General features: G+C 35.5%; 7 protein-coding genes, 2 long non-coding RNA genes and 1 other non-coding gene across 10 annotated transcripts; 3 read left to right on the forward strand and 7 right to left on the reverse strand.

Moving 5' to 3' along the window:
- Positions 1-64: 64 nt before the first annotated feature.
- On the reverse strand, positions 65-818 carry LOC119370010 (uncharacterized). The gene is made up of 2 exons (XR_005177561.2): positions 566-818; positions 65-479 (listed from the first exon to the last, which is right to left on the reverse strand). It is a non-coding gene; the product is annotated as an uncharacterized LOC119370010 (long non-coding RNA).
- A 376-nt stretch (positions 819-1,194) lies between these two features.
- Positions 1,195-2,893, forward strand: RBX1 (RING-box 1). Its single transcript, NM_001308725.1, has 5 exons — positions 1,195-1,330; positions 1,466-1,516; positions 1,635-1,694; positions 2,653-2,724; positions 2,856-2,893. Exons 1-5 carry the CDS (start codon positions 1,195-1,197, stop codon positions 2,891-2,893), a joined length of 357 nt encoding a protein of 118 aa, NP_001295654.1.
- A 786-nt stretch (positions 2,894-3,679) lies between these two features.
- On the reverse strand, positions 3,680-3,761 carry TRNAS-GCU (transfer RNA serine (anticodon GCU)). The gene has a single exon. It is a non-coding gene; the product is annotated as a tRNA-Ser (tRNA).
- Positions 3,762-7,765: 4,004 nt separating this feature from the next.
- Positions 7,766-10,539, forward strand: LOC105637972 (Subtilase family protein). Its single transcript, XM_012221668.4, has 2 exons — positions 7,766-9,504; positions 9,590-10,539. The coding sequence occupies exons 1-2, from the start codon at positions 7,884-7,886 to the stop codon at positions 10,264-10,266; spliced, it is 2,298 nt and encodes a 765-aa protein (XP_012077058.1). The 5' UTR covers positions 7,766-7,883; the 3' UTR covers positions 10,267-10,539.
- A 1,102-nt stretch (positions 10,540-11,641) lies between these two features.
- On the reverse strand, positions 11,642-15,046 carry AGG3 (guanine nucleotide-binding protein subunit gamma). The gene is made up of 5 exons (XM_012221670.4): positions 13,881-15,046; positions 12,691-12,743; positions 12,523-12,567; positions 12,393-12,437; positions 11,642-12,240 (listed from the first exon to the last, which is right to left on the reverse strand). The coding sequence occupies exons 1-5, from the start codon at positions 14,052-14,054 to the stop codon at positions 11,724-11,726; spliced, it is 834 nt and encodes a 277-aa protein (XP_012077060.1). The 5' UTR covers positions 14,055-15,046; the 3' UTR covers positions 11,642-11,723.
- Positions 15,047-17,022: 1,976 nt separating this feature from the next.
- LOC105637974 (LURP-one-like protein (DUF567)) lies at positions 17,023-18,745 on the forward strand. The gene is made up of 3 exons (XM_012221671.4): positions 17,023-17,555; positions 17,699-17,941; positions 18,442-18,745. Exons 1-3 carry the CDS (start codon positions 17,316-17,318, stop codon positions 18,586-18,588), a joined length of 630 nt encoding a protein of 209 aa, XP_012077061.1. The 5' UTR covers positions 17,023-17,315; the 3' UTR covers positions 18,589-18,745.
- Positions 18,746-18,936: 191 nt separating this feature from the next.
- Positions 18,937-23,769, reverse strand: LOC119370006 (uncharacterized). Its single transcript, XR_016322110.1, has 2 exons — positions 23,458-23,769; positions 18,937-19,624 (listed from the first exon to the last, which is right to left on the reverse strand). It is a non-coding gene; the product is annotated as an uncharacterized LOC119370006 (long non-coding RNA).
- COPT5 (copper transporter 5) lies at positions 19,691-20,582 on the reverse strand. Its single transcript, XM_020680869.3, has one exon. It carries the CDS (start codon positions 20,381-20,383, stop codon positions 19,955-19,957), a length of 429 nt encoding a protein of 142 aa, XP_020536528.1. The 5' UTR covers positions 20,384-20,582; the 3' UTR covers positions 19,691-19,954.
- LOC105637975 (cation/calcium exchanger 4) lies at positions 21,215-23,451 on the reverse strand. The gene has a single exon (XM_012221672.3). The coding sequence runs from the start codon at positions 23,314-23,316 to the stop codon at positions 21,418-21,420; it is 1,899 nt and encodes a 632-aa protein (XP_012077062.1). The 5' UTR covers positions 23,317-23,451; the 3' UTR covers positions 21,215-21,417.
- Positions 23,770-25,631: 1,862 nt separating the features above from the next.
- Positions 25,632-26,395, reverse strand: LOC105637976 (DUF1677 family protein (DUF1677)). The gene has a single exon (XM_012221673.4). It carries the CDS (start codon positions 26,273-26,275, stop codon positions 25,820-25,822), a length of 456 nt encoding a protein of 151 aa, XP_012077063.1. The 5' UTR covers positions 26,276-26,395; the 3' UTR covers positions 25,632-25,819.
- Between the last annotated feature and the right edge of the window lie 618 nt (positions 26,396-27,013).

Consider the following 27,013-nt stretch of genomic DNA (forward strand, 5'->3'; position numbering starts at 1 on the left):
AAACTTTTCCAGAATCATTCAAGATTTAATAATTTATGGACATGCATGGAATAACTAATAATAATTCATATTAATTCGTCAAACTTCATTATTTCACTTTGAAGAATTCAAGTATGAAAGTATTACAACACAAATAGTACATATGCTAAAAGAACTTAATTTTAGCTTCAAAAGAAGTTAATTCAAGTGGATCGAACTCCATCCATGCTATAAGAAGAGTAAGAGTAATCGCAACGGATGGAGATCGATCCACCTTTTTTCTGTGTGTATATAGCTAGCCTAAAGCCAAGATATGATGGAGAGAAAAAAACATCAGAAACACCAAAACAATGATACAAAGAAAGAAGTACAAAAGTTGTCGAAAATTATTATATTCAATTCTGTTGTGGTGCCGACTGCCATCGCCGCCCTTTCTGCGTAGACGTCTTTGTGGTTTCAGGGCCTTGTCTATGCTTTTGTCCCTCTGCATCCTAAATTTCCTTTTTCCCCACCAAAAAATAGAACGTTAAAACCTATATATATAACAACGATGGTTAATTTTGCGGGTAGTTTCGGGGTGGCTTACCAGGGAGTATCAGAGCAATTTCGCGGACATTGACCAAGAACTAAGCATTTTTGAGCTTTTAGTTTGATACATAGGGAGCTTGGATTTTGGCTCTAAGTTGGTCTGACTTCTGGGAGTTTACTTTACGCAGAGGTGGTGGGGAGAGGCAGACAGGCACTGTGACTGGTCAATCAGGTGTGAAAAGGTTTTCGCAAATGGCAATGCAATTGCTTAATTATATTAAAATTATAAATAATAAAAAAAAAAATCAAAGTGTGAAAGGTTTGACAATCAGTATACCTTTTACTAATACCCTTATTAGCATTACCATTAGCATCGAATCATACAATAATAACAATAATTTTATATTAATGAAACTATATAATTGTATTGGTGATTTAATAAACCAATTAGACATGAATAATTTTCATTATTTTTTAAATTTTTAGCTCAAAATATGAGTGGAAATAGAATTCCTAATTTAATTTAGCAATTCCTAATTGGAAATAGTATTTGCTTTATGCGTATATACTGCCTGCCTTGCCAAAGCCTGTGAAATTTCCTTTCCATTGTTTACTTAGCCAGCAAACAAATATACTACGCTTTCTCTCGTCTCTGTTCCAAAGAACCAAAGCGACTCCACAGAAACAATGGCGACTTTGGATTCCGATGTCGCTATGGTTCCAGTCGGCGAGGCATCGAGCAGCGCTGCTTCCTCTTCCTCTTCCAAGAAGACCAAGCGATTCGAGATCAAAAAGTGGAGTGCCGTCGCCCTCTGGGCCTGGGGTAGTTTCTTCTAGTTCAAAACCCTAATTATATTTTCCTTTATTTTGTTTTATACTGTACGTGTTTATGTTGTCTTTAGTGTTCGATTTTACTTGATTCCGGTGCTTATATTGTTTCTCGGTCGGTCAATTGCAGATATTGTTGTTGACAATTGTGCTATTTGTCGGAACCACATTATGGATCTCTGTGAGTGATATTTATTCGGTAAATTGGCAATTATTGATCTCCTGTCGTGGCTGGGGTTTTCTATTGAATTTTATGGTATTTTTGCTAATTATTTTTTGTATAATGGTTTGGTAATTAGGTATTGAGTGCCAAGCGAACCAGGCTAGTGCCACTAGCGAGGAATGCACTGTTGCTTGGGGTAAGCATTCAATTCTTCTTTTACATCTCTGTGTCTATGTCAGGGTCAGGTTGTGTACGTATTTATACGGTTTATGTCTCTGTTTAACAAAGAACAACTGGTCTGAGATTATGACATTCATCCTTGTGTTTTTAGTAGAGTGCACATCGACTAGTTTGGTTTGATTACTCAAAGAGAACAACAGAATTCTATAGCCCATTTAGATTCTAGAATTTGTTTTCTTAGTGTACAGATATGTGAACAATGATGCAATAACCAATGGCTAGAATATAAATTGTTTGACGACTTTTAGTGCAGTCGTTATAACGCTGCAGCATTTGAATTATGAACATTATCGATCTGATGATAAGCATGCCTGCTTTGAAGCTAATCTAATTAACAGATGGATCAGACGATCACTGAAATTTTATGTAGTCTGGCCACAATATGAGTATGAGCGGTAACAGTGGTAGCTATTTGGATTTGTAATCAAATTTGAGTTTCTTCTTTCTCATATGTATGCTAGGGTAAATTTAGCAACATGAAAGGAGAATTATATCACTGAAGATTGATATTGATATTAACAGTGTGTTGAGACTTGCAATGATATTGATTAGTTAATGCTGCATTACGTTTTCTTTACTTATTCTACTGTATTCAGTTGTGGCTCTGGGAACTTGTCTGTCACACATTATATTGTTTATACATAGATTGCCACAGAATATGCATAGTCTCTTTCTCACTCTTTTCTACCAGTGATGATAAGTTGCTCCAGAAGGAATTGAGAATTTTAGATGGTCAATTCTTCTTCTTTTTTTTTTTTTTTTTTGCATGTGTGGTGCATATGATACAACTCTATGTGATATCTGCCCTCATATGCACACCCTTGATGTTGTTCTCAAATGTCACTGGTGTTTGTTTTTTGATTTTACATCTATGAGTGTTACGTCCATGGAATTTAAACTAGTAATTGCTGCAGGGGTCTGCAACCACGCGTTTCATTTTCACTGCATTAGCCGGTGGCTCAAGACCCGTCAAGTGTGTCCATTGGGTATGTTTCTTGCTATTACCCCTCCCCCTTCTTAATCTCCTGTCCTTCATTTCATTATAGTCATCACAGTTTCTGTCATATGGTTTGGGTGTTCTCATTTCTTTTCTGTGGTTGTCTTGTTACATGGGCAGATAATAGCGAATGGGAATTCCAGAAGTACGGACATTAGAATATTCATCTCACCTCCTTTATCTTCCTGCTTAAATGATGTTCAGAAAATTGGATTCCTCTACTCTCCAAAGATATGACATTTACTCGTCCTATTTTAAGAAGTAATTTGATGTAAGAATTAGGACAAGTGATTGATTGGCTATATGAGCAATTTATGAGCTTTGGTTGGTATTATTTCTGAGTCTCTCTCTCTCTCCCTCTCAAAAGTTAACCTGTGCAAGCAACATGTATTTGGTTATTACGCGTACCTTTTTTCTTTTTTCTTAATGAATGTAACTTCGAAAATATTAAAATATTTAACTTACAGACCATAAAAACATTTATAATTATGAAAATTTGGTGCTTTAAGATTTTATTATTAAATATGAGTAAATACATAAAAAATGAATGTTTGTGGAAGTCGACCAATTGTGATTAATAAATTAATAAAAGACTAATATATTTATCAATGTCCAGAAAATTATCTCCTTTTTACAAATGGAAAGTAAGTTTCCTTGAAAGAGGTTTTATTTTTATTTACTGGCTTTTCTAATTATCTGAAATATTAAAAAATCCAAAATATATTTATTTTCCAGTAATAAACGGAGGCTAAATAGAATAATGTTCAGGCCTATTGCATTAAAAGCAGAAAAACTCGTTGGAATGCTCTTGTGGGGAACTCAATCTGAGTCCAAATGCATGTTGGCTAAAGTCAGTTACATGGGCTCACGACTGTGCCTGGCTGCCTGCTATTAAGTTCGACCACGGACCCAGATGGTAATCGAAATGAAAAAAAAAAAAACGACGTCGCCTGAGAGATTCGAACTCTCGCGGGGAAACCCCATGTACTTAGCAGGCACACGCCTTAACCACTCAGCCAAAGCGACTTGAATGTTTGTTTTCATTCTGAAAAATATATAGACTTTTTACCAACTTATCGTTTGGTTCTTTTAACATGAGAGAACTAAAACATCAGTCCCAGGCCAGATCCATGTGCAACATTACAACAAACTAGAGGAAGCTAAAAATCCAGCAAGAATTGAAGGTCATTTACTTCTGATTTAATACTAACATTTTTCCGGTCACCCCTTCTGATTTCAATTAGATTTGGGGATTGCTTTTCCCTCTAATTTTAATTAGATTCATCATTTATCTAATTTGAAAGAAAAAAAAAAAACTAATTTACTATTTTGCCTTTACAAATTTTATTAGAAATAAAAGGAAAATGAAAAAATTTTGTAACACCTCCTCCTCGTAAGAATTGCTCAAAAAATTCCTCCTTTTATTATTTACTTCCGGAAGCAAAAATCCTATTGAAGTTGGAAGCGGATAAAGGCCACAGATTTCATGAGATTACATGTCTTGCAATGTTGGAACTTTCATGATTTATTGTTTTTATTATTATTATTATTATTATATGAATAATTTCATTAAGCTTGATTCAGTGCTCTCACACTATTTAATATTACTTAATGCTTTGCTATTTAATATTATTTCTAGTGTCTGTTGACATACAAAGTGACCAGTGAGTCGTTTTCTTTTTCTGTTTCTGTATCTTTGAGGAATGTCGTTTTCAAATTCCAAGTGACCAAAGCACTTAATAAAGACTTGTTTTAATATTTCTACCAAACGGCTTTTTTTCACTTTTGCATTTCAGTCCATTACAAACTACACTAAAATTATTATGTTGGTTGGAGAGGAAATGAGGAATGGGGCTCTCCCTCTCCTCTCTCAAATAATGCTTCCTACCTATTCTTTCAAAGCCATCAACAACTCTCTTTTCCTTTTAATATTCAATTATATGTCACAACTCTACAACCAGGTTATAAGTGTGATTTTAATTTTTTTTTTTTTAAACCTTGTGATTAAATAAAAGAAATAATAATTAAGGACATGCTTATCATTTTGAAGCCTCGCTTAATTACTTTTTCCAAAGTTAAAAATCATTAACAATCATACCACCAACGCTGTGGTCGTCAACTATTTCCACCATATACATTTTAATCATGGTCATGCAACCAAGCCATGACTTGTGAGTTTTATGATACTTCATTTCAAACTTCACTACATGCATACATATGTTTTTAAAGATAGTATTTAGTAATTTGTTCTTTGTGCATATAATATAAAAATGGGACTTTCGGTTAAAAGAAATGTTTCTTTTTCTGAATATTAGAGAAAGAAATTCAAATCAAAAACTATTGTCAAGCTGTATATACACTTATTTTTTAAATACAAAGGTTGGAGTGTTTATCAAATTTGGAGCCTAGCCTAGACTAGACTAATTAAATCATGTTTGTATTTTTGTCTTTAGCGGACCAAATCCGTTTATTATTTTATTTTTATATTTTAATTCAACAATGAAAAGAGAAAATAAACTTAGCATTAACTCCAACATTGAAAGGACCACCTCACCTAATAAATATTTTTTCCTCCTTACATATGTAGGTAACCTACCCTAAAGTACTAGACCTCTGTCAATAATACTCCCCTCTCTTGCATCATAATTAAATCCATTTTGGTTTATTAAATAGTTAGGAGGGGGAGAACCCCAATTACAACTTTACTAGTGACAAAAGCTAGTTTGTAGTTTATTAATTATATAGTGTTTCCTATATAATACCCTCTGATATAAAATGTTATATTTATGGTCAGATGTTCATTCTGGCAATAAAAATAGGAAATGAGGTTTTTACTTCTTAGGATAAGGGCGAGTTAATCCCTTGTCATGATGTGTTAAACAAAATTAATTGTTTTGATAGCTGCTAGCTGTTTTAGTAATATTTATTTGGTAGTTATTTAAGTAATTTTTCATAAAATATTAAAAAATTAAATGTTACATGAGTTAATTTTTATAAAATACTGTCTTAGTCAGCTCAAATACTACGTTATCAAATACTATAAAAAAAATAAATTTTAATGTGAGCACCGAAAAAAACTGCCCAAACAGCCTATTTATATGTGGCTAAGCTAACTAAGAACAAAAGAGTTGCAAGAGGTAGCTAGCTAGGCAAGTGGGCAGAAGAGAAAACCGCGTGGATTTGTATATGCAACATGTGCAAGTGTGTATGAACTGAAATAGTAGAAAAAGAAAAAGAAGAAAGACAGAGAAGAGAAAGGGGTTGGTTGAAAAAGTTAAAGTATTAATAATAAAAAAGGAATTGCAAGCGTGCCCATCTGAGAGGTTTTGCTGGCTCGATTGGCGGCATTATCTGCGGATATGGCAGCTTCTTTTGTCCCTCATGCATGCCCATCATCTTCGTCTCCTCTTTTTAGATCACACACCTTCTCTACACTAATCACATCTCCAACCAGCTACATTGTCTTTTCACTTTACCAAATTTCACCAAACAAAACTAATTCTAATGCATCGACGTCTCTCAACATACTATAACTAAAGATATCATCTTGTTAATACGAAATTGAAGGAATCAAGATCGCATCCTCTCCATCACAATAATTGTTACTAATTCAGTGAAGAAATGTCACTCTGTTGAACCTCCTTACAAATTTAAAAGTCCACAAAATGTTATTTTAATTTATCTAGCACTTCCAGTAAATAGAAAAGCACGGAAGGAAAATGCGACGTGTCATAATCTAATTAGCTGATAAGTGAGGTGTCGCCTGGTCAGAAGTCAAACAAGTCACCACGTCATAAAAATCTAGCCGTTACTTTCTAAAAAAGAAGGCTTAGACTACGGAGAGGACCACTCTCTTAAGTCTCATCTCCCACGAACTTTAATAAAACGACAATATGTCACCGCATGATTTGCACGAGGCAGTTGCTTACACTACGTCATTTAATGTAGAATTTTTATATCAAACGATAAGTTTACGGCAAATAAAAATAAAAAATAATTATCAAATAAATATAATTTTTAAATTTAAAAAATTACACATTTTTATAATGAATGAAAAGTTTTGAGTTTTGCTTTAAAAAAATTAAAAAAAAGTAGAAGTAAAAAAAAAAAAAAATCTGTATATTTGTATTTTATCTTATCACACGCGTTTATTTACAAAACATATTTTGATGCCCTTCACATTCACTTTCACCTGATGGGATAAAAAAATGGTGTGGATATTAATAAAAATATCCACCGCCCGAACTAAAACTATGATCTGCAATACACTTACAGCTCTTTCATAAATTATTTATAAAAATATAATAAATATGATTACAAGTGTTAGGTGTGTGAATGTATATATATATGCATTTATCACTGATCTTACTGTAGCCCACATCTCGAATTGGCCTTAATCAGTGGACATGCTGATTTCTTAATTTTAATCTTAGGTTTCATAATGTAAGAAGAAAATATAGTTATAAAAAGAAAAAAGAAAAAAGAAAAAAGAAAAATCTGGTGGGGTCTTTTGCTTTTGTGTGTGTGTGTTCAGTCCAGCTGTGTGCTGTTTCCATGTGATGATTATTATAAAAGATAAAAAGACAAACAAGTGTTAGTACATTTGGTAACTTTCATTATAGAGAAAACAGTTTCAGGACCCCAGTTGTTATGTTATGTTATGTTATGTCCTCAGCAATGAACACATAATTGGAGAAGCCTTTGACGTGAAGATAATATTATTCATATTTGCAATTTAGATTATAGGCTCATATACATGGCTGGCTTCCACTTCTACTTTCCATTGGTTCTATTTTTATTATTTTTCAATTTTATAACATTCCAATGAATTTCTCTATTCAATTTTTTAAATTTTATATAAGTGATTTTACACTCTTTTTTTTTAATACAAAGGAAATTACCATTATTATCGTAAAAATATTAATGAATGATTTTTGCTTAATGGTTTTTCCTGTAATAAAGGGAAATTTACAAGGCTTTTTCAAATACAGATCCTTTATAAGTCTGACATGGGTCCATTTCTTCCTTCCAATACTTCAACGCAGTCGCAGCTACAAGCGACTGTTTCTCAAACTCTTTATCTTATTTAACCTTAGCCATTAACACTCGGTTATCTGCAAAAACAAAACCATTATCGGAAACTCAGGCATGGGCAACATGGCCTGCATTTCTTTCCTCTCTATCCTCCTCCTCCTAGCCTTCTCTTTCTCCGTCACCGCCAAACAAACTTATATAGTCCACATGAAACATAACGCCAAGCCTGAATCCTTCGCCACCCACCATGATTGGTACAGTGCTAGTCTCCAATCCATCACCTCCGCCTCTGATTCTCTCCTCTACACCTACACCACTGCATTTCCTGGCTTTGCTGCCTCCCTTGACCCTGAAGAAGTTGATTCTCTAAGAAACTCTGATGCTGTCTTGGATGTCTATGAAGACACCATTTACTCTCTCCATACCACTCGCACGCCTCAATTTCTTGGTCTCAGCACTGACTTGGGCTTCTTCAATGGACATACCACTTTAGATATTGATCAAGCCTCTCATGATGTTGTTATCGGTGTGCTTGACACTGGGGTAACGCCCGGGTCGAAGAGTTTCGATGACTCGGGCATGCCCGAGATCCCAACTCGGTGGAAAGGCGAGTGTGAATCTGCGCAAGATTTCAGTCCTACACTCTGCAACAAGAAGTTGATTGGAGCTCGTTATTTTTCCAAGGGTTACCGTATGGCATCTGGTGGCGGTTACTTAAGGAAGCCTAAAGAGATCGAGTCTCCTCGTGATCAAGATGGACATGGAACTCACACGGCCAGCACTGCCGCCGGTTCGCAGGTGGCTAACGCCAGTTTGTTAGGTTACGCCAGTGGAACTGCTAGAGGGATGGCTCCACACTCGCGCGTAGCCGCTTATAAGGTGTGTTGGAATACTGGTTGTTTTGGATCGGACATACTCGCAGGCATGGATCGGGCCATTGCAGACGGTGTAGACGTGCTCTCGCTCTCTCTCGGTGGTGGATCCGCACCGTATTATCGGGACACTGTTGCCATTGGTGCTTATTCTGCAATGGAGAGGGGCATTTTTGTCTCTTGCTCTGCCGGCAACAGCGGACCTAACAGAGCCACTTTGGCCAATGTGGCTCCCTGGATAATGACAGTTGGTGCCGGAACTTTGGACCGGGATTTTCCAGCTTACGCAGTGTTGGGGGACAAAAGCCGGTTCAGCGGTGTCTCGCTGTATAGTGGAACAGGAATGGGGAATAAACTGGTTGGTTTAGTTTACAACAAGAGAAACATTTCAAGCAATTTATGCTTGCCCGGTTCGCTCGAACCGACTATGGTTCGTGGGAAAGTGGTGGTATGCGATAGAGGAATAAACGCTCGTGTAGAAAAAGGTGCTGTCGTACGCGACGCAGGTGGAATTGGTATGATATTAGCTAACACAGCCGCGAGCGGCGAAGAGTTGGTGGCAGACAGTCACTTGTTACCAGCTGTTGCGGTTGGGCGTAAAGCGGGTGATAAAATTAGGGAATATGTAAGTAACCATCCAAATCCAACTGCACTATTGAGTTTCGGCGGAACCGTGTTGAACGTAAGACCGTCACCGGTGGTCGCAGCGTTCAGCTCTAGAGGTCCTAATATGGTGACACCGCAAATCTTGAAGCCGGATCTGATTGGTCCTGGAGTCAACATTTTGGCTGCCTGGTCAGACTCTGTAGGACCTACTGGACTGGAGAAGGATACGAGAAAAACACAGTTCAACATCATGTCAGGTAATTCCCAACGGCTATACTTATTTGATAGTATTAACGTTAATTTTATGCATTATTAATTTATTATTATTGTTTTAAATTCTAGGAACATCTATGTCTTGCCCACACATCAGCGGAGTAGCTGCATTGCTCAAGGCAGCCCACCCAAGCTGGAGCCCAAGCGCAATCAAGTCAGCCCTAATGACCACCGCCTACGTCGTAGACAACACCAACTCCCCTCTGCGAGATGCCGGAAGTGATGTTGCCGGTGCCTTCTCGAATCCATGGGCTCATGGATCCGGCCACGTTGACCCACATAAAGCTCTCACTCCGGGCCTCGTATATGACATATCAACTCAAGAGTATGAAGCATTCTTGTGCTCGCTTGGTTACACCATCGATCATGTTCAAGCCATTGTTAAGCGGCCTAACGTTACCTGTTCCAAGAAATTTAGAGATCCCGGCGAGCTCAATTACCCATCCTTCTCTGTAGTTTTCGCTAGTAAAAGAGTTGTAAGGTATACAAGAGAATTGACAAATGTAGGGGAGGCAGGGTCTATATATGAAGTGGCCGTTAATGGGCCGTCCACGGTGGGAGTGACGGTGAAGCCCACCAAACTTGTTTTCAAAAATGTAGGAGATAAGCTTAGGTACACAGTGACTTTTGTGGCAAAGAAAGGCGCAAATCAGGATGCTAGAAGTGAGTTTGGTTCAATAGTTTGGAGAAATGCTCAACATCAAGTTAGAAGCCCAATTGCCTTTACTTGGACGCACTTGTTGTGAGCTGTTCAAAATGGGCTTTCTCATGTTGGGCCTTTGCCCTAAGGTTTGAAAAGGAGCAAAAGGCTTTGATCCATAGAGTTTTGTGCACGTGCAAAGGTGTTTGGGTATGGCGTTTTGCCTTTAGAAATAGGCAGCCAAAAGTGAGATATTAAAAAATTATTGTGTGCTTGCCAAAGCTAATGCAATAGGGTAGCACGCAATTCATTAGTGGAAAATGGTGTTTTAAGCATAATATCATGCAAGTTTGGATTGTGATATACAACCATTGAATCATCCTCCAGATCCAATATAGTAATTTAATTTTTTTACCGTTTTATATTATAAATCCTTATGAAAAAGACAAGGAATGTCAGGATTGAATTTTCAATTCCTAAATTTTGCATGTGACTTGCTAACTTTTTTCCAAATAATGACAATGGTTACATCTAATTTGTTTTATTGGCCCAATAAAACAAATGTTTAGACCAATTAATTCATGAGGTCAATAAGGCTATAAAGTCCGTAGCGCATTAAGCTTTTCCTGTGTTAGGTTGCTAGCTTTTTGCCCTTTTTAATGTTTCGAGTACGCTTTTTTTTTCCCTTCAAGATACTGTGTGGAAAACAATTTAAAAAGATAAAAGAAAAATAAAAAAATACAGACAATTGGTAGACTAGATTACAACTGCGATGCCTTCACAGTTTTTTTCAAGGGCATATTCGGTGAATCTCGGCTTTTTAGTAACATTTCATGAACGTTAAGCGGTTAGTTCAAATGCTATTTTATTGAACATGATGTTTTATCCTTTAGCCTTGGTATGAAGTGAGGATCAGATCAATTATTTTATAAAAGATTTTCTTTTAAAAAAATTGTTTGACATTGATCAGACATGGGATTTCTATATCTAGATTGAACTAATGGGTATTTGGCAGTTAAGATAAGTTGTACTGTATCCTTTCCCTTCTGCCTTAGATTATTGGCAAAGGGAAAGGCTGTGCAAAGCCTTATCTTTAAATATCCTTGATCTTAAAAGACCAGAAGGGAAAAGACAGGTTCCTGTAGTTACAGTTTTTGCAGAATGAGTAGTCTTATTATGTCCAGAGGCCAGTAGCAACCAGATAACCAACCCATCAAACATTATGGCACAACCAATTCAATTATTTTGCATCAATAATTAGTTAATGGAAAAGGTCCACTCAGGTTTCAATTCAAAGATCATAATTCATTTGAGCATTCAAAACTAAACAAAAATATACCAATCGAGTATATGATAAGACTAGCTATTATAAACCTAATCAATATAGCCAAAGCAATCGAGCCCCCATTAATCTAATCAATGATGGATTTATTCCAATCCTTTTATCGTGTATTAGTGTCTTAGCCAAAGAGAAAACTAACTTATGAAAATTTTCAAAAATATAATATGTGAAGAAATTGAATTGTATTACAAGAGAAAACAAGTGCATGCTTCACTAATTTGCTAAAAGAATAGACAGCATGGATTACAAGAGATTTTTGTACAATTGCAAGAAAGACGTACCTTAGGACATTTAGGTCGTTTAGGACATTTAAGAGCACAGCATGTCCATTTAGGACAACAGCATAACCATGTAAAGCAATTGCAATTGCATTTGCATTTTGGCCATGAACATTTGCAACAAGAGCATGAGCAATCTGGACAAGAGGGCAATTGACAATTGCAGCAGTCACTGCTGCATGAGATCTTTCTACAGCAATTGGACTTCGGACAAGAGCAAGTGCAAGAGCAAGAGCATGGGCAAGGGCTAAAGCAAGAGCAACACCTCAACTTGGTTGCTGGGCAACGGATACACGAACAGCAGTTACTTAGACCACAGTCACTACACCCGCAGCGACAGCAGTTACTTAGACCACAGTCACTACATCCACAGTGACAGCAGCGCGGCAAGTTTAGACCAAGAGAACATCCCGAACAGCAGCAACAACAAATCCATGAGAAATTAAAACAAGGTATTCCACTGCACCAAAAAACAGCAACTTGGTTGTTACTTCTCGAAGAATTTTAACATTGCACGATAATTAAGTTGGTGTAAACATTAACTTAAGCCATCAGCATATAAATATAGATTCATAACATCATAACTGAGACAGAAGGAAATGAAAACAGTACCATAGCCACCTCCAGAATCTGCAAGACCTTCGTTTCTTCCGATTTCTAGTTGAAAGGAAAAAGGGATAAGATTAATGTTTCTCCTTACTAAACAGAGAGAAGACATGTAAACCAGGAATAGCAATCTTACGTAGGTATTAAAGGATCTGGATTTGCCACTACAAAATCAGTTATCCTGCAGAATGTGACTTCAATTAATTTAAACTTGACATCATATCAATTTGAATAAATTTATACACATAATCCAACATGAAAAATTTCCAAATGGAGTATTTGATGAATGCAAAATCAGACATACTCTTTGCAGCATCTGGATGCAGGATGAAGGCCTTGAACAGATTTTAGTTCTTCCTGCACAAAGTGAAATGAAAGAGAATAAAAACTCACAAGAAAAAACAAGAGAAAATGACTAATGACTTGTTTGCATAACTTGCGTTGTGCTTGTGCACAAACTTCATGATGGGAACATGGCAGATATGAAAGCAGCTACAAACATCAATAATTGGATTGCTCAGCACTTATCATAAAACAGAAATATGATCGATTCTCTGTCATTAGTGAAACCGATCACATGTTGCTCAATTAGGACCACCTCTTCAGACTGTATAGGCACATCTTCATGTTGCCAAGAATCAAAATTTTCAAAAAAAAGAATTTTTTTTTAAGATTAATAATTAGAAGGCTAATTACTCTCTAATTAACATGCAAATTGACTCGAATAAAATATCTTTTAACGCCTCGGATCTACATCTGCTAATTGACAACAACAATCCAATTATGTTACAACAGAGCAAGCGGGTATATACTATTAATCACTTGGAATCTATAAAATCTTATGATCTTGTGTAATTGTGCACTTTTTTTGCAATTGCTACAGTTGGTATAATTATCAGCAGAGCACTTGAAAGTTCCCTAGTTATGACTGTATCAAGTAACCAGGGTCCTTGATGCTTGCATATATATCTGACGATAAAAGATTCTGATATTGTGAAAATGGGGATGACCAAATTTTGAATCATGACAAAATGCTCTAGAGCCACAAAGTAAATGGTAAATTCCTATTAAATGAACGTGAAAAGAGACTACTACCCATTAAGGAAGGGAAAAGCCTGAAATTTTATGGTTAGGTGGAAAATACAATCATCAGTAATGACCCAGTTTCGATATTTTAGACAATAATCAATAAATAGATTCGAAAGTTTGGCATATTTCAGTCGAAGAAAAAACTTCTCACCTAGAAATGACCAATTTCCATCTTCAGCTACCTATATTGGATTGTCCCTTTTCATGATTCAATGCAATGTTCACAACAAGAAAGGTTTTGGTACCTCCGAAACTTAAGACTTCAAAAAAGCTACAAGTCTTGTGCATGAAATATTTGCTAAATTTTAAAAGAATGAAATTATTTAAAATTTTCTTACCGCGCCATAGAAATTTGAAGAAAAGGAAAGTTCAGATTTTTTTTTTTTTGAAAAAAAAAAAACCCACCTCAAGAAAACCGATCTCTCTCTCAAGCATCTGCACCTTAGCCATTTCTCTGCGTTTGCCATACAAATCAGGATACTCCGGCGGAGACTTGGGACAAGGCGGCGGCAAGGACGGCAGAGAGGAAGAGCGAGCCGACTTAGCAGCAGCAGCAACTTCTCTGTCACTTTCAGCCATTACTCTTTTCTCTCTTTCCAAGAAAAACAATTACACCACAAAAAAACTCGAAGAAAGAGATGCAGAAAAGAGACTAAACAAGTAGTACTAGTAGAAGAAGTAACAAAGCAACCGGTAGTAGCAAATAGTAAGGGACAAACAAGAAGCGAGCAAGTAATGTTAGGTGTGAATGCTATAGTAAAACGAAAAGAAAGTTTTGTATGTGGCAGAGGCAGTAATTACATGATCTGACAAGGATAATTGCGACCCAGAAAATAAAAATAAAAATAAAAATTATACATAAAGAAAAAAAACAGAGCAGAGCAGAGCAGAGGGCAGAGGGTGAAAGAAGAAGAGCAAAACAGTACATGAATGTAAATAAGGCTGCATTTATAGCAGATGCAAGAGGTTTATTGTTGCAGAAGAAAGATTAATGGGGAATTAAGGAAGAGTAAAAAAGATGAATAATAAGGATAAAAAGAGAGTGATTACTGTCACAGACAGTGCGTGGAGGGGAGAGAGATGTGATATTTTCTGGAGAAATAACCTTTGTGCATGGTAATAATGATAGTGGTAATAATGGTAAAGACGGCTGTGGAAAAGCCTGCAAGTCTGAGAGTACGAAAGAAACCATTTTGATTAAAAAAGAAAATAAAAAAGAAAAGAGTTTTGCGATCGAATTTGAGTGAGTATTGATCTGAGCAGTGCAGAGAGGGTGTATTATTTTCTGAGTAAGTGTCGCGATGGTGGGGTGGTGGATGCAGAGGAGAAGCGAAAAGCACGATGTAGTACCTGAGATGGACACGTGATGGGTGCGTAGGAGAGAGAAAAGGGCAAATGTAATGGAAATGGAAGGAGAGAGAGAGGAGTCTCCACAGTGAAAGAAATCAGCTCTGATTTTGAGACAACCCAGAAACAATGACCACAAGGAGTAAGCTCTCATGAACTGTGAATGTGCAACTCTTGTACATTCACTCTCCGCCCTTATATTCTCTCCTTCACATACCTGGAATCTTTGTTATTTCTTCACTCTATGCACTGCATTTCATACTGTTCTTCAGAAATTATAGCTCAAAATGATTTTTGAATTTTAATTAACTCACTGGATTAACATTTTAATCTACATCTATTACAAGGTTGCCAAAGCATATCTTTGAAAAAATAAATAATTTTTGACTTTTGATTGACTTAAATAATACTCGTTCAACTTTGAAATTATGGTAACTTATGACTAATCAATTTAATGGCTTGATTAATTAATTTTATAAAATTAAATAATTCAACTAACTCCAATTAAGCATAGAAATTAAATTTAAAATTTAATACAGTAAGTTCGTTGATCAGTTTGCACATTGTAGCCTTCTAATTGGTATAAAAATAACATTTTTTAACTTTTGTTTTGACACGAGATATAACTAATACTAAAATAAAGTTAGTTTAAAAATTAATTAGTTTACAATTAGTTTAAAATTAAACTTAAAAATAAATTCATGAAAATAAATAAATATATATATATATATATATAAAATAAAAAGCGATTAAAAGGAGAGGAAAACTTAAATTGAAGTAGACATTTCATGGGTTACGAAAGCAACTTAACAGTCCTGCACGGTACCTTGTTTTACTTAAAAAAACACACCAAAAACCACTCTCAGGTTCGTGGATCCAACTCCACCTTCCGTACGGGCTCATCCTCCACTTTCCATTAAGCCCATCTGACACCACGCGCGCCCACCAGAAGCGTGTGCTCTCTCCCCAATGTACCCACTCGTGGGGTCCTGAGATCCTGATGGCTGTGGGTCCGACATTGAGACGACAAGTCGATGATGCGTATTCCCATTCCCGCTCTTTCCCAAAGTGTTGCACCGCGCGGTTTTAATTTTAAAAACAATAAAAATAAAGCAAGTTAGCAGTTCAAGATGTAACAAAGTTAACGTGAGCCGGGTGCGGTGCGGGTGGGCGTTTTACTAGAATCAGCAATCATTGTCGTATCTTATGATCTTTCGGTAAAGAATTTGACACGTGCAGTATAGCGGTGCGGCGCCTGGTTGGGCTTCTGGTTAACCCAACTACCGGAGCCCATTTAGTCCGATTGGTTTGTTCTGATTTATTTTTCTCAAGTCCAATTACACGGGATTTTATCATTTTCGTCAATCATCAATTAATTCCTGTCTAAATGTGAAACGACAATGACGTTCGTAACTTGGCTGTGATGAAACGAAATGTTCACGCGGTCGTGGACTTAATTCTTTTCTTTTTTTGGTATATTGGAAGGACTGTCCACTGACATTCAAAACAATAATATTGAGAAACCTAAGATTTGGGATCAAGCCGTAAATTAGTATATTTTTTCTTATTTATCAATCTCTTACCACCTTAAAAAAAAGAAACAAACTTAGACTTCAATTCTTGAGATTAGATCATAAATGATTTTTTTTTTTTTCATCTCCTAGTAAAACCTAATTGTTAAGAGATCAACTCGTTAAATTTTTTTTTAATCAATATAGGATAATTATTCCCCTTTTAGTACCATTTTAATTTCTATTTTTCTGATGCCAAATGATACCATATCCCACTTCTGAATCATTCAGCAATCTGCTCTTAATATAAATTTGTAATCATTCAATTCAATAAACTGTTAATTGAGATTCATTTTAAACAAATGACCCTAAAATTAATTAATAGGATCACTCTGAAAGTTAGCCTAAATTTGTTGGACAAGATACCCCTACATAAGGAAATTCGTGACCAAAAGGACCTCAATAACAGAACATTTAGGCTTCTGCATATGAAGTATTCGGTTTCTTAGTCAATAAGTACCAAAATTTCAAAAAAGTTCGCTAACGCTTTATTGAAACGACATTAGACTTGTTGTGTATGTGGTTTGGTTACCTCCATATGATATAATCTTTAGCTATAAATGGGTCAATAGTCTTAATCTTACGAAGCAATTCATGACACGCTCTCTTATGATTCGCTGGTTCTGAGTAATTAAGGCGCGTGAATTAACATTCTTTCTCCATCTTCAACAAGTAACTTGGGGTGTATTATATATGCTCTACATATATTCTCCTACCTTCTACGTATCATATTGTCAAAAAGGCTTGCCAAACCTTTGAATCTGGTAATGGCTAGGAATTGATTTGAAGCATATGTATTATTTCTTTCTTTCTTTATTGTTACTCTAGCATCTTCTGTACATAGAGAAACTAGGAAATAGTATATATATGTACTACAATTGCTACATCAAGATCATCAAGATCAAGATCATTAGAGATAAAGATGAGTGCGAGAAATGCAGGCAGCTGCATGGCAATTGTAAGCAAGTTATATTGTGCCTCATCTCAGGTACTACTTGTTGTTAGGGAAAGGCCTCATGCAGTAAATGGAGGAGGGTTTGTAGTCACAGACTGCAACCAAAAGGTTGTCTTTAGAGTTGATGGGTGTGGAGTTCTTGGCAAACAAGGGGAGGTAATGCTTCGTGACTCTGATGGAGATCCGTTGATTCTTATCCGTCGAAAGGTATATATAATCTCTCTATATATGTATGTTTTCACTTTATCAATTAATTGGGTTCAACTTAAGATGGAATCATCTTGAAGACGAATTGATCATTATATATATATTTGCATGTTTAGATAATTGGTGTTTAATTGTTTGAGCAGGATGGGATTGTTCAAGCACTAAGCATTCATACAAAATGGAAAGGTTACAGTTTTGACTATGAAGGATCGCAGAGGTTGGTTTTCAGCTTGAAGGAGCCAAACTCATGTTTGGTAAGGAACAACACAATTAAGGTGTCCATTGAACCCAGAAAAAACAATAAAGACTGGGACTTTGAGATCAAAGGTTATTTCCCCGATAGAGATTGTAGTATTGTTGACTATTTGGGCAACATTATTGCTCAGGTAATTATTATTTCATCATTACTACTTTTCCATCTAATTATTTATAACTCTTTTGGGCTATGTTTGGTACATGAACTGGAATGGAAAACAGAATGAAATAAGGATGAGGTGGAATGGAAATGGGGATATGAATTCCCGTTTTATGTTTCATATGAAGTATGAAATACAATTTGTTATTCACTCTTTATTTGGTTATAAAAATTGGGAGGAAAGACTTAAAGAAAGATAGTATATTTGGTACTTTGAAAGAAAAAAAAAGCATATTTGATTTTTTTTTTTTTAAAAAAAAAAAAAACTATTATGCCATTTGCTGCTCTATTCCATCCCTCCACTCTGGGTTTCTATTCCCATTCTGTTTCTTTCCTGTTTCCAGTGCCCCAATTCAGTTTTGCTAGTGAACCATAGAATTGGGAATTTCAGATAGCGAACATGTGCAATGGCTACTATGGAAATTTTGATTAATTTATTGTGAATTTACTTTTGCAATATTTACATGGAAGATTGGAGTGAGGAAGGAAGTCAAGGAGGTGATGAGAAGAAGCAAGGATCTGTATCATGTAGTGGTGAAAGCTGGCATCGATCAGGCTTTTGTTTTTGGAGTCATTGCTGTTCTTGACTATATCTATGCTGAATCTACCAGATGCTGATCGTCTCTTACATGCAGAGACTAGCTAACAAGATTCTAATTAATTGATTTAAGTTTTTGTCACATTCGCCAGTGAACCAGATGTAAATTATTAATTTTAAGAAGGTTTTTGAATGTGAATTGGAATGAACAATAAATAAAGGGTACTAGCTTGATCAGATGCTTGCTTAATAAAAGTTATTTACTGCAATTAACCTCTGCCCAGCACAAGTAATTGTCATTAGTTTTTTGTTACTCTTTTATCAAAATCAATTTGCTTCCACAATTTAATTCTTTAATTAAAAACCATTAGGTGATTTGTTGTTGGCATTGAAAATTAGTTAACTAACTCTTGAAATACCAAAATTAATTAGGTAAGAAAGCACAAAGATGGCATTAAAGAATAGACATAATTCAAATATCCAGCCACATTTAGCTAATAAAAAATTATAACTTGAAAGAGATCAAAAGAGAAACTAAAAAACTACTAGTATATAAAGCTAGCTGCTTATAATTCTTGAGTCTCGAAACAGTGCAATCCATCCAAAAAGGGCGCAATAGCAGGTGCAATATGCTGCGATTTATGATTACTAGCAGAAGCACTAGTGGGTGCCATCCCCGACAAGTTGTTGCCATCTTTCTTTATCTCGTTTTTGAGCAAATCTGCCTTTTTAGCAGCAGAAGTTTTAGTTGCAGTTTTGATGAGACAAGGCAAAGAAACGCCAAACTCGTCACGGAAGTAGTCAGTAGCAATAGCACAACTTAAATAACCAAAGAAAGACATTATCTTTTTATCAGCTGTAAAAGACATGATCTTTTTATCAGCTGTAACCAACAATAAGTTGAAGCTTGAAGATGTGAATACATAGAACAATAGCCCCTCTCCTAATCCGATGGGGAAAAGGACTTGACTTTTCATGATTTGGTGAGGACCAGCTGTTTCTTGCTTAATTCCCAATCCCATTCTTTATGGCAAAATTGGCAATTACAATAGCAAGTTCTGGCGTTTTCCTTGAAAGCGAAACTTGAGTATAGTACTAAGGAGAAGAACAATGCATCTGGCCAATAATAAACGTTAAGTACATTAATCCAGTTGGTCTAAAGTTGAAGAAGCAGATAAAAGCTGTATAGCAAGGGGAGAAGCAACGTATGGCATATAACCCAAATCAAGGACTGACCCCTCTGTACATAATATGGCAAGAAAAACCAAAACTTTAATTTGACTAATATACATTCGATCTAACCAGAAAGAGGAAAATTCACATTCAGAACTGAAAAAATTGAAAACAATCAATTCTTTGTTATTTATAACTACAATGACAGAACAAGCACAATATCAGATCAAATTTTGCAGAAAAATAGAGTATATAGTGTGTGTGTGAATTTTATCAAGCACAAGCGCAAGGATCATCCACCGCTACAACTTCCTCGTCTTCACTTCTAAACAATAGATACCCAATCGACAACCCAGCAACAATAGCCAAGAACACGCCGCCATTAAAAGACATTATCGCCAGCATCAGTAGATATCCGATCGCCGAATTGACTCCGAACAAAATGGCGGAAGCGAATTTTGCGGGTTTGAAACGACCTTTGGATCGCAAAAGAGGAGCTTCAATTGGTGATGGCTGAGAGCGAGCAGTTCTCGAGGCGGCGAGGGCTTTGAATCGGAGGCGTCGATCCTCCATGTATTGGTAGAACGCGGAGAAGAGGAAACAGGCCAACAAGGAGATGAAGTAACTGGGCCATGAATCGGTTTTCCAACAATCGAAGAGAAGCGTTACTTTTTTGCCCCAGTATAAAGTCATGTGCATCATCTTGGCGATCGATATAGAGAGAGATCAGAGAGAAACAGATTTTGTAGATGAACGGAAGGGAAGGGAAGGGCAGGAAAGGTTTGGGTTAGGTAGGGAAGAGAATGTTAGATGGAGTGGAACTTGCAAGGGAAGACAGCGTTTTCTTCTTTCTTGTTTGTTTTTGCGGATGGAGATAAAGAAAAGAAAGAACTTTGAAAAAAGAAAAGGTTAAAAATATATAGACCAATTATTGCCCTTTTTTTTTAAAGAAAAAAAATATGATTCAGATTCCTCGGAAAAGAAGATAATTACAACTAATACCATTTAAAAAAAAAAAAAAAGGGAAACAGTTGTGTTTTCAGTTAGGGGATAGGACAAGATTTCCCAAGCTATAAAGTCATTTGTTAACAGGAGTTCAGAATTCAGATCATATATATTGCTGGCGATGGCAATAGCCGAAGTTGTTATCATGACAAAACCTGTGACACTAGATAGTTATTTACCCAAAAAAATTTGTTTAACTAATTTCCGTTCTATTATTAAATTTGAGGTGATCAGGAAGCATCCAAAGAGGCAAAAAAAAAAAAAAAAAAAAAAAAAAAAAAAAGAAACAAACTTTTTCGCCTACAGAAGCGGCCAGGAAGCATCCAAAGGCATGGCCATGTGTAGGTGGGGCACTAAAGATTTCAGTTGTTCAGTAAGCCCAGCAAGAGAGCAAGAAAGCAACTAAAGATGAGAAAGAGTAAGTATGCTTCAAATGGAATATATCATAAACAACAATTAAGCCTTAATCCCAAACCAGGTGAATAAAAAAAAAAATGCATCGCTGTAAAATAAATAGTAGCCTCTGAGTTGAGTCAACATATTTCTTAATATGAAACGGCAGTTTACAATAATATTGTCTGGAGACTCAGACACCTGACTCTAACTGAATGCTATACAAGATAAGAGAGACTGTTCACCGAATAGAAAACAGTGAATGAAGTGGACAAGATCAAAATTTAGTACTTGAGGAGTCAAAGAATATCAAAACTGGCTAAGGTACAATGCAAAAATCAATACAATCCTGAGCCTGACATAGCACCCAAGAATGTGCTTATTCTGAAAATTAGAAACATTAAGTAGATTGTTATGAGACCAACTCCTAATATCTTGTTAGGGCGCATGTCATTCCTTGGCAACACAACAAGGGACCAAATAAGGCCCAACATAAGAAATCCCATTGTATAAAACAAACTGCTATCTTCAGGAACTTTGTAAGGTCTAGGTCTATCAGACCAGGCTCCAAGCAGCATTGAGAGTCCCAATCCAACAAGTGTGTTGAACATGGGCCCCGCATAGCACCCAGACATTGCAATTTGCAAGCTGTCCCCACCATTCGTTGCTAATGCAACATTTGACATCAGATCACCCATTGAGTTTCCCCATGCCAACACAGTTAATCCAAGGAGTGATGGATTAATTCCAAATATTACACCATATGCCACGAGCAAAGCGACGAGTTCATTAGCTACAATGTAGAACCAGATAATACTCATAAAAAATCCCCCCAGAACCCATGGAAATATAAATTTGCGGGGTGGCTCATCAGCTTTGGTATAGAGATATGCAAGAACACCAAAAACACAACCGGAAGCAACACCAAGAAAATATGAAATTTCTCGATTCAATATGCTAACATTATCTTTGGTGTTCCATAAAAGCGCCAGAAGTATGGGTGCTAATGTTGCACTGGCGACAGCATAACCTTTTGACCATCGTTCCTCCTCCACTATAGGAATTGTCAATCTTCTCAGGAGTGTCAATGGCATCTCCAGCAAGGAAAACAATTTAGAAAAGGAGCAAGAACACCAGCCATTCACTGTTTCCTCCTCATTCCAACCCCACACGTCTTTTGGATCATCTGGACTCTCCTTCATGACCTCATCTGAATAAATTGCCACATTTGAGGCCCACATCCAATGGGGGAGTTTATTTTGGAGATGTGGCACATCACCTTTAGAGTCAGACTCGAGCAGTGAGGCATTGACAGAGTCATCCTCTTCACTTTCATGAGAAAAAATACTTCCTTTCACAGGAAGCAATGGCTTTATAGCATTCAATCTCAATCTCCAAGCATGTTTCCTAAAAATCTCATTTGCAGCAACTGCAGATGCATAAATGACATAGATAGAGACAAATGCCACTGCACCCCCGATGGACACGTTACCAACAATCAACAACGTACCGAGTGACAAAAGAGTAAACATAAAGAAGCATATATCTCTAATAAAACATGCCCTATCAATCTGAATCCTCCTCTCTGCTACACAAAGAGAAACAACACCCACAACAATACAAGTAATAAAAACAGCTCCCCCTAAGACACTATTGAGACCCACTGCACCAGCATTCTTGCCAACAAAAGCAGCAATGCTAGCAAACACATCAGGGGCCCCATTTCCCAATGGCAGCAAAGTAACACCAGCGACAGCTGGTGGCAATTTCAGCAAATTTGATAACTTCTCCAAAGAACAACAAAAGTAATCGGCAGCAGTATTCCCCAAAAGATAAAACAGCGCAAGGAGCCATGTGCCCATCACTATATAACCCAAAAAAGCATATTTCTTGCAATCACAAAAGAAAAACCTAATGTAATTGAAAAATCCACCTGAGGTACACTCAGGATGAGCAATCAAATACTCACACTGATTGCTATAGTCTTTATGCTCCAACAACCCAGCACATAATTTAGGATCATGGTGGGGAATAATACTGGTATCATTGAGAGAACTAGTACCATTAATTTCAGCAATACTCCGACCACTTAACTCCCATTGTAGAGGAAGAGACGAAGGCGAATTCACAAGAAACTGATTATACAACAAAAAAAGCAAAACCAAGAAAGAAATTTTATTGAAAATCCCACGAAATTGGGAAAGCCTAATTCTATAAAACCCATTCGGCTCTGCCATATTGAGCAGAGAATCAAGCCCTCGACGATAGAGAAACCGTAAACTAATAACGAATATGATGAGAAATATAGAAAAAGATGTAACAAGCAATGGAGAATGAGACAGGGAAACGCGAGAACATTGGCAGGTTGAGAAAGTGACCTGGGAGAGACGCAGAGAGAACAAGAGAAGGAGCTTCCTTGTAGGTACTTCGTTAAGCTGAGAGCCTTCCCTCTCGTGTCGCCACGATGGTTCCAATTTCGCACTGCTCAGTGCTTCGATCGTACATTCTGTCTGGTGATTTTTGTTTTTTCTTTTTTTACTGTGAAGTCAAAACAAGGACGTTTTACGGTTGGAAATCCCAAATTCCGAATATGTTGGTGCTTACGCATGGAAAATACTGATTCAACGGTGATATAACCATTTTTTTTAACTGCTACAGTGCTACTATAAGATTTGAACAGTAAAGTTTTTCTTTTTTTTTTTTTTTTTTTTTGCATTTATAGTATGATGAATAATGTTATTTTTAAGTATAAAACATTTGGATTTCTTACAAATTTCATTTTCATTTCATTATTGAGTATTATATAACAATAATATAAAAAATTAAATAAATTATTAGATTGTGATTCACATTGGAAAATGATTAGTGATTGACTGTTTGTTAATAGATTATTGAATATAATTTTTCTTTTTTCAACTAAAAGTCTAAAACCATCACTAATTTAAAAGGAAAAAGAAACCAAACCCTTATTGGATAAAAATTTTATGGATATAATTCATCTTTGCTTTTAAACACAATTGTTCAAGCTGGTTTTGTAAGCCATAATAGAATGAATATAATCTAATTAAATTATTTACAGTAAATGTAATGTTTATATTAAAAATGTATTTAATTACATTTTATATTCCCTCTCTACAAAAATAAATTATTCATGATTTTTGCATGGTGATTAAGAAATTAATTAATTCTCTATATTATAAAAAAATTTATTAATTTGACTAAATAATTAATTTATTTAATATATATAAGGGTAAAATTGAAAAAGTTTATTAGTTACTTCTTAATATTTTCAAAACGACTTATTTGGCCGTGAAAAAAAAATTTAAAACAAATTACTTTTATGGATAAAGTGAGTATTATATTTCAATTCGTTCGTTAAATAAAATCAAAATTAATCACCCTCAAATGTAATCCAAAAACACTTCCATTGTGTGTATATCTTATTTGGGCATAGAATTTATTTTTTTCTGAAGCTTGCATGGAGATATAAATTATTTATTATAAAACACAAGCATATTACTAATTAAAACAATTAAAATGAAAAGAAATAGTAATAAATTTAATATGTTAGCTCATAAAAAAAAAAAAAAAAAAAAGTGAAAGAAAGTGTTGCACATTATTTATTTCTCTAAGAGGGAGACTTCCAGTAGTGGAATGTACAAATGAAATAAAAACAGGAAAGACAACAGTATTAATACGAGGTTAGGTGAGATCAATTGCAAGAAGTGCAAAGGGATATTCTTTTTTGACCTATGAATTGACAGAATTTGAAGTCAAAATAACTTATTAGTGAAAAAGCCCAAACTTGGACTCATAAATATCATCAATCTTCAACACTCATTAGACATTAGTCTTAGCAGAAAAGCTTTTGAAAATATTAATTAGGAAATTGAAATTCAGAATCTAAAATAAAAATCCTGGAGATATTTGAATATCATGATTCATGAATTAGTTAAGGATTGACAAACCAGTCAAGCCAAAAGAAGTGTTGTGTGCCTTCTGCTTAGTCTACTAGGACTCACCATTTTTGCTACCTTCCTTCTGCAACTGTTGTATTTCATTCTTTACCCTTCTTCTGCAACTATGTCTTCATTCTTATGGGAACTTTCCATGCACCTTCATTTCCTCTCCCTGTTTTTTTGGGTTCTTTTTCCCAACATTTTTCCTTATTTGGAATTGGTGTAAATTCCAAAATACAAATAAACCATTTTATGTAACTGGCCAATCTGAAACCATCTCTATTCTTATCAATGCCATTTCTCATTATGAGCATTAGCTGTAAGATTCCTTTATTTTTTTTTTTTTTTCATTCTTGATTTCCACATAATACGGCCAAGAAAGTAGTAAAATTTATGACTGGACTTGGACAGGATGCGTTGAATCATTCATGAGTTTTCTCTCTTGTCCTTTACATGGAAATTTCTGTACCATGTCACCAATTTGGGTTTGATGAACTTTCCAGATAAGATTTGGTTAATTCTTAAAAAAAAAAAACACCTCAAAAGAAAACTTTTTGCAAAAAAAATAAAAATAATAATAATAGAAAGAAGAATCAAGAAAATCTGAAGAACCCTACTTAATAACATAATACAATATTCTATACAAAATTTATATAGTGAAATTCCTTAAACCTATCTTCCATTAATTTCCTAAAGAAGAAAATAAAATCATACTTATCCAGTAAAACGATCTGTTCTGTAATTAACCGCCAAAAACAGAGTTTCACTGGTTTTAAAGAATTCAACGAGACAAAGCAGAAAAACAACTTTCGGATCGAACTAATGCCGATCCTTTGATCTTTTCAACATCAACATCAGGCAAAACACTACTTGAATTGGAGCGAAGAGCACGAGGTGAATCCAAACTCCTACGAAGAATTCTGCTCATAACAAAAATAGGATGCTCTGTTTGATGCAGGGGAATAGAAGATTTAAACTTGTTGCAGAAATTAATATGCCTGTTCAAAGCTTCTTCGGTAGAGATAAGCCTGTCTGATCTCAAAACCTCATCTTTCACGGCTTCAACACAGAGCCCACAAAGCCAACGGCCATTGAAGCGCTCGCGAACTCGAGAGATGTAAGCAGGGGTGCATTCCTCTGTAAATCCACAGGAATAGCATTTCACTGATTCGACTTCGAGTTGAGTGTTTGGTTTAGTAGTTGGGTTGGATTGGGTTTCTGCAGCTGAAATTGCCATTTCGTATAAACATTGAAGATTGGAATAATGAAATGAAATTCTCTCTAGAAATGTCTGCGTCTCTCTCACACCCTCTGTTTTTTTGTGATTTTATTATCAAGAGGCAGAACAGAAAAGGAGTTTTTATATGTGGGGTTTCTCTGTATTTGTCTCGTCTTATAATTGAAAATTAAAAATATTTTTCTTTATGGATAAAATAGGGCTGCTATTTTTGTTTTGGTTTAGACGTGTCAATTACTGAAATTAGAGTTTTAGAAATTGTGTGAGATTATTGGTGAGCTTAAGGGTTTTATTTTTTAATGCGGTATTCGCTATTGTACTGAAGACCCAAATTGAGATTTTAGGACACTGCTAGGGTTAGAATTAGGGTTGTGCTTTATTTATAGAAACCCCTTTAGGCTGCTAGAATTCCTGACTGTCACTCAGAATAAGTGAAGATCATTCTTTTTTTTTTTTATCAACTCAACATTTAATAGAAATTAATTTACACAAAATATATCAATCGTAATGGATCTCTCAATGGAAAGAAATAATTGATTTAGATTACAAATCTTCTCAAGGATAAATACTAATTTGAATTTAAGAATTCAACTACAACTAAATCTAGAAATTTTTTAAAAGAAATGGAAAGTATATCACTATAAGAAAAAAGTAATTTAAATAGAAAAAGATATTTCTAATCTTATCCAAACTCTTCATGTAAAGAAATCTATAAAACTATATAATTTCTAGTAGTAT

This window comes from Jatropha curcas, chromosome 8 (assembly GCF_041381405.1).
Source record: "Jatropha curcas cultivar XTBG-Jc1 chromosome 8, XTBG_Jcur_1.0, whole genome shotgun sequence".
NCBI classification, from domain to species: Eukaryota; Viridiplantae; Streptophyta; class Magnoliopsida; order Malpighiales; family Euphorbiaceae; genus Jatropha; species Jatropha curcas.

Coding starts and splice junctions, on each gene's coding strand:
- RBX1 (NM_001308725.1), top strand. CDS start 1,195: ATGGCGACTTTGGATTCCGATGTCGCTATGGTTCCAGTCGGCGAGGCA. Junction 1,517..1,634: donor GAACCACATTATGGATCTCT/GTGAGTGATATT, acceptor TTTGGTAATTAG/GTATTGAGTGCCAAGCGAAC. Junction 1,695..2,652: donor GGAATGCACTGTTGCTTGGG/GTAAGCATTCAA, acceptor TAATTGCTGCAG/GGGTCTGCAACCACGCGTTT.
- LOC105637976 (XM_012221673.4), bottom strand. CDS start 26,275: ATGGCAATTTCAGCTGCAGAAACCCAATCCAACCCAACTACTAAACCA.
- LOC105637975 (XM_012221672.3), bottom strand. CDS start 23,316: ATGGCAGAGCCGAATGGGTTTTATAGAATTAGGCTTTCCCAATTTCGT.
- COPT5 (XM_020680869.3), bottom strand. CDS start 20,383: ATGATGCACATGACTTTATACTGGGGCAAAAAAGTAACGCTTCTCTTC.
- AGG3 (XM_012221670.4), bottom strand. CDS start 14,054: ATGGCTGAAAGTGACAGAGAAGTTGCTGCTGCTGCTAAGTCGGCTCGC. Junction 12,744..13,880: donor GAGAGATCGGTTTTCTTGAG/GTGGGTTTTTTT, acceptor CACTTTGTGCAG/GAAGAACTAAAATCTGTTCA. Junction 12,241..12,392: donor AGATTCTGGAGGTGGCTATG/GTACTGTTTTCA, acceptor TTTTTGGTGCAG/TGGAATACCTTGTTTTAATT.
- LOC105637972 (XM_012221668.4), top strand. CDS start 7,884: ATGGGCAACATGGCCTGCATTTCTTTCCTCTCTATCCTCCTCCTCCTA. Junction 9,505..9,589: donor ACAGTTCAACATCATGTCAG/GTAATTCCCAAC, acceptor TTTAAATTCTAG/GAACATCTATGTCTTGCCCA.
- LOC105637974 (XM_012221671.4), top strand. CDS start 17,316: ATGAGTGCGAGAAATGCAGGCAGCTGCATGGCAATTGTAAGCAAGTTA. Junction 17,556..17,698: donor TGATTCTTATCCGTCGAAAG/GTATATATAATC, acceptor TTGTTTGAGCAG/GATGGGATTGTTCAAGCACT. Junction 17,942..18,441: donor TGGGCAACATTATTGCTCAG/GTAATTATTATT, acceptor TTTACATGGAAG/ATTGGAGTGAGGAAGGAAGT.